At 33.8% G+C, this 12,262-nt stretch overlaps 1 protein-coding gene across 3 annotated transcripts in view; it reads right to left on the bottom strand.

Annotated features, from left to right (window-relative positions):
• The window catches only part of TBCK (TBC1 domain containing kinase), a 192,281-nt gene that overhangs the window by 105,848 nt on the left and 74,171 nt on the right, over positions 1-12,262 (bottom strand). For all 3 annotated transcript variants that reach the window (XM_039255615.1, XM_039255614.1, XM_039255616.1), the window contains exons 12-17: positions 10,382-10,481; positions 4,604-4,653; positions 4,297-4,426; positions 2,998-3,096; positions 1,276-1,338; positions 476-602 (exon numbers count right to left, since the gene is read on the bottom strand). In XM_039255615.1, the coding sequence (XP_039111546.1) occupies positions 476-602; positions 1,276-1,338; positions 2,998-3,096; positions 4,297-4,426; positions 4,604-4,653; positions 10,382-10,481 (569 nt within the window). The remainder of the gene's footprint in view (positions 1-475; positions 603-1,275; positions 1,339-2,997; positions 3,097-4,296; positions 4,427-4,603; positions 4,654-10,381; positions 10,482-12,262) is intronic.

Raw genomic sequence — 12,262 nt, 5'->3', positions numbered from 1 at the left:
CAACATTATGAAAAACTATTTCTTTAAATATCTAGCATTTAAATAATATCCTTTAGGCATTTAGACAAAGTTTAACAAAAAGTTCTCTCAAAAAATGGATCATAGCTTCAATATCAATTTTCCTCAAAGCCAAGGATATTGTGATATTTAAAAATTTTTTTCTATCTATCTATCTATCTATCTATCTATCTATCTATCTATCTGACAGAGGGAGACAGAATATGAGTTGGGGAGGGGCAGAGAAAGAGAGGGAGACACAGAAACCGAAGCAGGCTCCAGGCTCTGAGATGTCAGCACAGAGCCTGATGCTACTCTTGAACTCATGAACTGCAAAATCATGACCTGAGCCATAGTCGGACGTTTAACCAACTGAGCCACCCAGGCACCCCTTGTTTTAATTTTTTAAATTGTCAGTCATACAACATGCTCTTAGTACTTCAAAAAGAGTCTTAATAATTGGAAGAAAAACAGTTACCTTGCCAATACACAAGATCAGGATGAGACACGACCCAGGCTTTTAATACACGCCTAAATTTTGCATGACCTTCAGGTGACGATAGCAGCTCATCGTACTGATGACACCGAGGAATATCCACTTCAATCTAAAACAGCAAAACAATAAGGTGGAACTGTAATAGAGTGATCACCAATAAATCCAAGAAAACAAAAAGGTATCTGTATCTTGAATTTCAAAACAGACCATCTACATAATCCTGGTTTCTGAAGTTTTTAAATTTTTTATTAGTCTTCTGGAAAAACCGAAAAGGTACATATTAATATAGTTTTCAAAAAAACTTCCTTGATAAGCTGCTCTAAATAAAGGGCTAATTCTTCAGATAAAATAGTACAATTATTGGGTCTCCTAGGTGGCTCAGTCAGTTAAGCATCCAAATCTTGATTTTGGCTCAGGTCATGATCCCAGGGTTGTGGGATTGAGACCCACATCAGGCTCTGCACTGAGCATGAAACCTGCTTCAGATTCTCTCTGTCTCTCTCCCTTTGCCTCTCTCCCTGCTTGTGCTCTCTCTTTCTAAAATTAAAAAAAAAAAAGATAAATAAATAACAATTATTAGGAACAGTTAAGTAGTTTAAATTCCTTTAAGGAACAGTTCTAACTCGCTAACTTGTGAGTATAGTGAGAGCTATGCTTACTCTAACACCATATGCATATAATGCCTGGTGATTATTCATAATCAAGAAAATTTCTCCTGTCTTTCTAAAATTTAAAGATTTGACAGAATTATCTTAGTTTGTTTAAGAAAATCTAAATCATACTTGTCTATCTGTAGGAATTGGAGTGTCTTTATCAATTGCATCGTACTTGGCATGAATAGCCCCCTGCAAAAAATAAGAGAAGATATATTAATTCATCATATCCTTAATAAATTATTAACTTAGGCAAAATACAGTTCTTATAAACATCTTTCTTTGAAAACACACCCAATTATAGATATGTGTATTCAAACCCAAAGCATTGTGTTAGAAAAATTCTCTACATCTGTGACATTCTGTGTTGAACGTCTCTGTTAATATGCTACTTTGCTAAGGCAGACACTGGAATTATACACACAGGATGACAAATATGTAAGTCACTCAGCTAATGAGTATGCTTAGCTGTTCTTCCAGTCTCCACATCACAACACAGCCTTAATGTTCTTTTCATTGTTATCTCACACATAGTAAGTTTCATGAAGAAATTAAAAAAAAAAAAAAGAGGGGGTAGTCATCCCTTGAGAAATTTTCCTGTTAAAGTTGAAAATGAAAGCAAAAATAAAACTGTTTAAAGGAGTTCAGCACTAGAAGGAAGAGGTTTTGGATAAATTAAAGAATGAAATAACATGTGGAATCCTTAATGGAACCATTTAGGGATTAAAGAGATCATTTGCATTTTCCATTTATACCACTACAGAAGAATAGTTGAATAAACCACTTTAAATTTTGATCATGTTCTACACAATCAAATATAGAACAATTCTTAATTCTCTGGCTTACTATAATGGTAGAGAGAGAGCTACGAATTTGGGGTTCAAACTCTGATATTATAGGCCGTATCAACATCTGTGGCATATCTATCTTATGAGACATTTGGACAACTTGACCTTGGAAGTCACCTTGAACTTTAGCATTATATGGTTTGTCAGTTCTAATTATTATCATATGGTATGGAACAACAGGTATTCTCATAAAACAACCAACCAAACTCAAAGATATTTATAGACTTTCACCAAAAAAATCAGGAATAAAGAAAGGAATTCTTTCAACGGAGAGTTAAAAGGCTTAAAAATACTTGGGAGAACTCACACACAAAAAATAGGTGATAGATATCCATAAGATATCTATAACAGAATATAGGAAGGTAGGATGACAATGAAATTGATAGGAAATGAAAAAATTTGGCAATGATTTGACCATTATCAAGATTGCTGTCACCAAAATCTCTATTAGTACTGAAAGTCACCTAATAATGTGACACCTCTCTTTTTCTCACTGCCACATATAAGGTATTATAGAAGACAAGAATGCTATTTCTCTTGGCAGCATGGTTCTGGTAAGATAGATATACCAAAAGGCACTAAATTATATTAATGATTTTTGACAAGGTTGAAATTGGAGTAGAAGATTTCTCCCATCTTAGAACAACCTATAAATAGGCAATCCTATTTGTAAATGAACATATTCATAAGGACAATATACTTCTAAATGATACATATTTTAAATATTCTGATTTTAAAATGAATAATCAAGATAATGTCTTTACCTTTATTAAATTAAATATTAAATAGCATAAATGTAACAAGGCTTCAATTATATTTTTCTATTCTATCTAGTCTATTCTTTTCCTCTACTCTTCTCACTAAAAATTGCCAAATAATCTTAATACTCAAATTTTACTATATAATTTTCTAACAACACGGAATATAAATATTTGGAAAGCACTTTCCATCTTCCTTCTTTCCTGATATTATTGACCAACTTCTAACTTCTTTTCTTTCTTACCTCAACTCCCAGAAGGGCAGCCCAGGTTAAACCTCTCATAAGAGGAGGAATGTCAACTCGTGCTTCTTTCCAGATTTGATTTTTTTTATATGGATAAGCCTATAGATAAAAATAGATATGAAAAATATCTCAAGTAATCAAGTGCCATCTTTTAATCTAAACAGTTCTGAATATACCAACAACAGAGTTAAAAGTGACCTCCAAGTATCTGAAATTATTTTGCCTGTTGTTATTAATACATATAAGTTAGTAATGGAATAGTTCCCTATCCTCTGTAAACCTTATATAAAACAATCGAAGAGAGGAGCTGAATCTCCTGTTTTTAATCATTCCTCTCTGTTTTATGCTCTGGAAGAATTATGAATGACTCTTATGGAGAATAATATTACCAGTCTCAGATGAATTAAATAACGTATAAGGCACTTGTAAAATATCTAGTGATATGCAAAGTATTCAATAAATCAAGTTATTATTAAAGCTACTTCTATAAGCTTACATAGAAATTTGTCTTTTTATAAATTTGTGCTTTAGGAGGCATTTCTAGAAGAGAATTAATAGGACACTGGGTATGGATGTTGTTAGGCTCTTAATACATAATTTAAAATAGATTTATAGAATGTTTCAACCAACTTAACACTTCGTCCAGAAGAATGAGAGTTCCAATTTCAATATACATTTGCTCACTTTGCTAATTCAACATGAAAAAAAAAGGTCATTTTTTTCATTCCTAGTTAGGATACATATTTTGAATAGATTTACTGACTACTATTTCTTCTTTTTTTCAATGTTTATTTATTTTTGAGAGACAGAGAGACAGATCATGAGCAAGGGAAGGGCAGAAAGAGGAGACACAGAATCTGAAGCAGGCCCCAGGCTCCAAGCTGTCAGCCCGGAGCCCGACGCAGGGCTCGAACCCACTAACAGTGAGATCAAGACCTGAGGCGAAGTTGGCTGCCCAACCGACTGAACCACCAGGTGTCCCTACTGACTAATATTTCTATTTCTTTTTTTTTTCATCCATTTCTCTGTTTCAATGATAGTCCTTTTTCCTGTTTAAGTGTTCTTTAAAGAGCAAGAATAATAATCTTTTGTTTAATATGGTTTTGCATAGATGCCTTCATCTTGTATTACCTTTTAATTTTATTTACTATAAACATGAATCATTTTTATTATTAAAGTCAATCATATAAGATAGGCTATAAGAATTAATGTTCTCATGACCTTGAGATTCCCTAAGAATTATCAATGAAATAAAAACTAAATATGGTATATGGGCACTTCACACTTTCGAATACCTACCTTTAGTAGCCTGTCAAAGAGAATGATTCTGTTTAGTTGGTACTCTGTGTCCCTCTCTCGGATGATTAAAGGGAGAGTGGCAGCTGCAGACAACTCATTATTGCTGTTTGAATGAGGTAAACTAGACTGGCTATAAAAGAGAATCAAAAGGAGAAAAACTGACCAAAGTTATAAAACTTAAAAAAAAACAAAACACCACATTTTTGTACTCTATTTAGGAAATAATTTTCAAAGAAAATGTGCAAGCTTATCAATTTAATATAAACAGAAAAGAAGGATAATGGTAAAAGAAAACATATTTACTCACTCATCTTCAAGTAGTGGGTAAAATGCTTCTCCACCAACATCTTTTAATCTCTGAATTTAAAGAGAAAATATTTATGATATTTAAGATCTGAGACACAAACACTACTCTATTTTTAAAAATATGTAAAATTATATATTTATAAAGGTATCAAAAAACCCCTATAAAATAGAATCTAAAATTCATTCCTATCATAAACATGCAACTATACTAGGCCTTCAGGGAGTTAAGCTGTGAAAAATATTCTTTGTTTTTTGGTTTTTTACCGTAAGCATTTCTTATAAATGTTAGACACAGATTATGACAATTTTCCAAACACAATGCAGAATTCCTAAAATTAGTATAAAGCTGAATAAATGGATACATTTTTAAATCATAGGAAGATTATGTAAACAAGGTACTTTTTAACACATATACCTTAATTTAAAACTGAAGTCAGATTTATTTTTGCTTTGACTTTAACACAAAGTAAGACAAAGGTGATAATAAAAAGTATTCAAAGAAATTTCTTACATCATTCTTTGAACATGCATGATTCAAATAGCTGGTAAATCAACTGACAAAGTTCAATTTTCTTATTTCTTTTCACAAACTCATTATAAAAACTGTTACTCCAAATAATAACATTGCCAGGATTATAGATATTCTTCAAAAACATAAGAAGGCAGACAGTAGTAAAGTAAAATCTTAGACACATCCTAAGTAGGGTGATTAAAGTTAATGCCATCTATCCTGCTCCTCTGCTCTTCAGTTCAACTTCCAACTTGAAGGCAGAGTACCTGCTCCTGTGGGGACTGACACAGAAGTTCAAGCTCTGTGTGTAGGCAGCATTGATCTTGCACTGATTAGAGTTACTGTGCACTCACCCATGTGAGTTATTCTCAGAATTTTTAAAAGCCAAAGAAAAATCATTTACCCACAACTGAGAACCTAGCAAACAATGAATTTATGCCTGGCTTTTTTCTCAGTTCTGATGTGCCTCTAAACTTAAGGTATCTCTTTCATGGATTTTGACTCTAAGTAGAAAAATAAGATTTTCCCAAATTTTGCTGCATTATTAATACGCAAATTGCTTTAAAGTTTAGCTTATACTGTCCTAAAAAATCATAGGTTTTAAGTATCTCTTCTGCTTTTTTTGTATTAAAAATTTGTACTTAAGAGCAAAAAGACGAGCAAAATGCAGAAAATATAAGGTAAAAATTATTATATGTTTTCCACATTATTATTATTATTATATTTTTCTTTACTGACCTCAGGCACTTCGGTTCTGCCTCATCATCAGTTCCTTTTCTTTTTTTAATGTTTTTATTTATTTTTGAGAGAGAGAGAGAGAGAGACAGCGTGAGCAGGGGAGGGTCAGGGAGAGAGGGAGATACAGAATTTGAAGACAGGCTCCAGGCTCTGAGCTGTCAGCACAGAGCCCGACGCGGGGCTCGAACCCACGAACTGCGAGATCATGACCTGAGCCGAAGTCAGACGCTCAACTGACTGTGCCACCCAGGTGCTCCGCCATATTATTTTTAAAATCAGCAACATAAATAATTTTTTTTGTAACACTACTTTATTTGGAGTGAACCCTTTTCAGTATCCCTAAACTGTCAACAATGGGAAATGGAAGTATCAAAGGAAACACATCAGAGATCATATATAACAGACAAAAGCTTTACATTTTTTTATTGCCTTTATACAATCAGTGCACATTTAGGTAAAACAATTTATTATTAGGCAAACATTTTTGCATACGCTGCCCTCTCTTTATCTTTCTGTGCCTTAATCTTTTGTTTGACTTTCAGCAATTCTCCCTTGACAACTTTATCTTCTGATGCTGTCTCCTGAGCTTTCTTAAGTTCAGCCAAGTGCTTGATGGTATTCTTTTAATCTTTGCCATCCTTGAGCTCTACAGTACAATGCTTTGGTATTTGATGGGTCAATTTCAAGAGCCTCCAAGTAACTGTCAATCGCTTCTTGCTGATTTGACATCTTCAGTTTATAAGCATCAATATTCGGCATGCAGTTTAAAGCTATAGGTTGCAGCTTCAATCTGTCTGCTTTTTCAGTAACAGCCTAATAACATATCTGAAAACTTTTATATTTTCTTAATGGCCATCTCCCAGTTCTGTGATTTGAAAAAAGTATTTCTAATATTTTTTTATGTTTTCTATTATTAGTAAAATTTTATCTACATCTTTTAAATCTCTATCTGCATCCTCAGGGAAATTTGGATGACTGTCACTCGAACCATCTGTTGGGAATATGCCCCAATCATCCCCCTCCTTCAATTCCCCACATTCTATAATGACACACAATTTGGAAGGTTTTTCACCTTTTGCTTCTACATTTTCCAGTATCCTTGTCACACCCATTTCTTTAATTACTCAGCCAAATACCACATGTTCCTTCCAAACGAGGAGTGGGATCTGTTGTGGTAAAAACTGAGAACCGTTTGTATCGCAGCCTGCATTTGCCATCCTCAATAAACCTTCCTGGTTAAGTTTGTAAGAGAAATTTTCATCCTCAAATTTTCCACCATCAATACTTTCTCCACCTGTTCCATTTTGTTTTGAGAAGTGTCTGCCCTGAATCATAAATTTCTTAATAATCTGATGGAAATGGCATCCTTTGAAATGGAGAGGTTTCCTAGTGGTGGGTCCAATGCCTTTTTCTCCCACATGCAATGCACAGAAACTTTCTGCAGTTTTGGGTACAACATCTGCAAACAATTCTAAGACAATTCAACCAACTCAGCGTCCTCTGATGTCCACATCAAAGAAGACTCAGGGGTTACTGGGAGTGGAGGGCTTACTTTGGGGGGTGGGGGTGACATTTTGAATTGCAGACACACTTGGAAGAGAACTCAGAGAACCTTGTGGACACCTGCAGCTCAACCCAAATGTGGCTTTCTCTCTCTCTCTCTTTTTTTGCTTAATAATTATAGAAAAAAGTATTTTAAATTTCAAAAGAGGAAATATAAGGGAAATGAGAAAGTAAAATTGAAGGCTTATATTCATTTAACTTAGGTTTATACAGTTTGGGTTATATTTACTGTAAAATTTTTTTAATGTTTAGTTATTTTTGAGAGAGAAAGAGACAGAATGAGCAGGAGAGGGGTAGAGAGAGAGGAGACAGAGAATCCGAAGTAGATTCCAGGCTCTGAGCTGTCAGCACGGAGCCTGATGTGGGGCTCGAATGCATAAACTGTGATATCATGACCTGAGCTGAAGTCAGATGCTTAGCCAGCTGTGCCACCCAGGTGCCCCTACTTTGGGTTATATTTAAGTTAAAGAAACAATATATACAATGGAATATTACTCAGCCATTCAAAAGAATGAAATCTTGCCATCTGCAATGGTCTGGATGGAGCTAGAGTGCATTATGCTAAGTGAAATAAGTTCATCAGAGAAAGACAAATATCATATAATTTTACTCATAAGAATTTAAGAAACAAAGCATAAGAATATATGGGAAGGGGAAAAAAAGAGAGGGAGAGAAGCAAACCATAAGAAACTCTTAATGACAGAGAACAAACTGAGGGTTGATGGAGGGAGGTGGGTGGGGAGATGGGCTAGACAGGTGATGGGCATTAAGGAAGCATTTGTGATGATGAGCACTGGATGTTGTATATAAGTGATGAATCACGAACTTCTACTCCTGAAACCAATATTACTGTATATGTTAACAAACTAGAATTTAAATAATAATTTGAAAAGAAAAAAAAGAGACAAGTTAAGAATAAAATCAAGTCAGCCAAAAAAATATATTTGGATGTAGTTTATTATTTGTTGCTTTGTACTGCTACTTACTTAATCCATTATATATATTCTTTCTCTTTAAAGAGATGATAAGTTTAGTGTATCAAGTAGCAATAATTATATATTTAAATTTTCTATTCATTGCATCATGGCAAATAAGACATTCTAATTCTCTCCTACTACATAATACGCAATATACAAAATGACAGGAAAAGCCTAAAAATGTAAGGAAAATGCAGTGATAGACCCAAAACTGGGCTTAGAGAGGAAGGATATAAGCTAACAATAAAGTGTATTGATAATTGTGACCTGGGGTTTTAGAGCAAAATGGGACAAAGACTTGGGCACCTGATTAACAGGCAGCCACTAGAGGAGACTCTGCTATATTCAAGTAAAGAAAGAACTGTGAAGGTTGGGGATATCCAACTTTAACCAACTCCAGTCACTGATGTAGGAAGGAATACATAATTCTAACTCCCTGTAACCACCTTGTCTCTCCTAATAAGGTAAGGAAGGAAGCTGAGAAGTGTATATGAGGGTCACAGCCCAGAAACACAGGTTCACTAAAAGGCTGAGACCTAATCATATGATTATAGAACTCTTTCTCTTCCCTTCATTCCCTCCATGTCAGTAGACCTCTTATCTAAAAGGGAATTCCAGCTGAAATAAAAGGCCTCAGACCCTATTTTAAAAAGTCTTTAGGGAAACCTAGACACCGGGTGGAATAAGAACAAGGGTAGCTGAGGAAATTTTAGACTCTGACAAAAAAGCTACACAAATAGTAAACAGCTGAATAAACATGATATCTAGAGCTAAAGGCCTATATACCACAGTCTCTTTCAGTGGTAAATCTTGCCAGGGTTTCAACAAAAAAATCACAGGGCATGCTACAATGTGAAAAAGACCTTATGAAGAAATAAAGCAAGTATCAGAACCAGCTTCTGCTATGTGCAGAGAGTCTGGAATTACCAGGCCATGAATTTAAAATAACTATGATTAATATGCTAAAGACTCTAAGGAAAAAAGTGGACAACATGTAAGAACAGGTGGGTATTATATGCATAGAGGTAAAAATTCTAATAAAGCATAGAGGTAAAAATTCTAATAAAGAATCAAAAGATGTAACCTACATGTTATAGAAACATCAGAAGAAAGAGAAAGGAAGAAACCAAAGAAATATTTGAAATAATGACAGAAATTTTTTGAATTAAAGACATCAAATAACAAAGATCCAGGAAACTTAAACATCAAGGAGGATAAATACCAAAAAAAAATGTACATCTAAAAACATCATATTCCTTAAAAAAACACCGTCACAAGTTAAAGGAAGATATATGCACTATACATAGCCAACAAAAACTCCATATTTGGAATATATTTTTCAAAGGCCTCAAATCAGTAAGAAATCACTCAGTAGAAAAAGTGACAAAAGATATGAACTAGTAATGTATAGAAGAGGTAAGCAGGATACCAAGAAATATGAAGAGACTCATAACTGTATTAAATTGGGGAATTAAAATTACTCTGAATGCAATTTACTATTCTACACCTTTAGAACAATGATTTTTAAAAAAATGTTTGTTTATTTTGAGAGACTTGGTGGGGACAGAGAGAATCCCAAGCAGGCTCTGCACTGTCAGTACAGAGGCTGATGTGGGGCTTGATTTCATGAATGTGAGATCATGACCTGAGCTGAAATCAAGAGTCGTACGCTTAACCAACTGAGCCACCCAGGCACCCCTAGAACAATAATTTTTTAAAAATTTGGTAATACTATGTGTTACCAAGTATATGGGAAATGAGAAATCTTATCCAATGATGGTAAAAAGATAAACAGATACAAGTACTTTTGTGATCAACACATATAAAGCTGAAGATGTACAGATCCTATTTCCCAAAAATGTCACTCCTGGGCATATACCTTAAAGAAATTCTGACATATTTTATGAGATTAGGGAGGAATTCAAGGATTCATGTGTAAGGTTTTATTAAAAATACATCTGAGATAGATTTGTCAAAACACCGTTCTTACATTTCGTAGCTGGCATAATGACAATGTCACAGTGGTGTCATCTAACAGTGAGCTTCTATCTCGACCTTGCCCGAAGCTTTCACCATCTTCAAAGAGAAAACTGAAAGGAGATTAAAACAAATTATCTTAATGAGCACACAAAATCTGGTTTATTGTTTCTTCTAGAAAATAAAATTTATTCTAAATAATCAGTCTCTCATTAATGAAAGAAAGAAATTTTAGGCTTAATCAGTTAATTAAAAATGCATAATTGCTAGTTGAAATTTCACCCAACAATTCTCCTTTTTAAATATAAGTTGACTTGGTTTGAATATAGTATATAAATATAAAACATTTTAGGAATACAAGAGTGTGATTTATTGTCTTTGTTCATGCAGATTCAATGCTAAAATTACTCTCTTGACACTATATATATATATATATATATATATATATGCTACTGAGGAAGTTTATATGAGTGAAAAATGATGAATATATGAGTGAAATGATGAAAGACAAAGGAAAAATCATGATAGTAACTTCTCAAGAGAAAGATAGTGAATAATAAATGCATAAAATTTCTTTAGGATTTCAGTGAATTTTGAGAATGTACATATACTTAGAATTTCCATTATCTTATTTCTTGTTGTTCTGCTTAATTCAATGTGTGAAAAGTATAGTTGACTTAAAAACCAGTTTAAGAGGGAGAAAAAGTAGAGAGCCATTGGTCTATTTGAATAATTAACCTAAATATTTAACATGCAAAGAAAATATGACCAACAGGTGATTTTTCTTGTTACCTATGATGATCAAATATAGTCCTAAAATCCAAAATCAAAATTTTAAAACATTGGTGTAAACTCAAGAGACTGAGTTTCAAATCTTTATGAATAAATATAAAGAGCAATGCAGCAGTAACAATTTTGGTCCTTAGAGATCTACTGTTATACAACTTTCAATCTAATTTATATGATGATGTCCAAGATCTTATGCAGTTCTGGAATTTTCTCAACATTAGTTTAGCATTATGCTGATCTCTAGGACAAGCAATGAGGCCACTGACATTTACATTTAAAAATGTAATTGGAAATAAAAAAGTTACCCATATTTATTAACTCTCCTGAATTTTAATGTTATTTCTGACTTCTACGTTTTTCATTTATTGAACATCAATTATTCCAAGATATTCCATAATAATAGGGTTATGTCAAATAAATCATAGGAAAAAGTATTAAAAAACAGAATTTACTAAATATAATAAAATATTAATGGGAATTTTGCAATTAGAAGCTCCAGTCAAGAAAACAAGGTATTGACTTCCAATTGCTTTTTATTTATTTATTTATTTATTTATTTATTTATTTATTTTTTCTTACAAATAGTTTATTGTCAAGTTGATTTCCATATAACACCCAGTACTCATCCCCACAAGTGCCCTCCTCCATGCCCATCTCCTCCCTCCCCTCCACATCCATCAGTCCTCAGTTTGTTTCTCAGCATTCAAGAGTCTCTCATGGTTTGCCTCTCTCCCTTTCCCCCACCATTTTCCCCCCTCTTCTCCCCCTTGTTCCTCTGTCAAGTTCCTCCTAATCCTCCTATACGTGCAAACATATGGTATTTGTCCTCTGCTTGACATATTTCGCTCAGCATAACACCCTCAAGGTCCAGCCATGTTGCTACACATGGCCAGATTTCATTGTTTCTCATTGCCATGTAGTATTCCATGGTATAGATAAACCACATCTTCTTGATCCATTCGTCTGTTGATGGACACTTAGGCTCTTTCCATGTTTTAGCTATTGTGGAGAGTGCTGCTATGAACATTGGGGTACATGTGCTCCTATGCCTCAGCATTTCTGTATCCCTTGGGTAAATTCCTAGCAGTGCTATTGCTGGGTCATA

This window comes from Hyaena hyaena, unplaced genomic scaffold (assembly GCF_003009895.1).
Source record: "Hyaena hyaena isolate Hyena2069 unplaced genomic scaffold, ASM300989v1 scaffold_535, whole genome shotgun sequence".
Classification (NCBI taxonomy): domain Eukaryota; kingdom Metazoa; phylum Chordata; class Mammalia; order Carnivora; family Hyaenidae; genus Hyaena; species Hyaena hyaena.
Note: the sequence above shows the minus strand (reverse complement) of the source record. Positions and strands in the feature narration are given on the sequence as shown.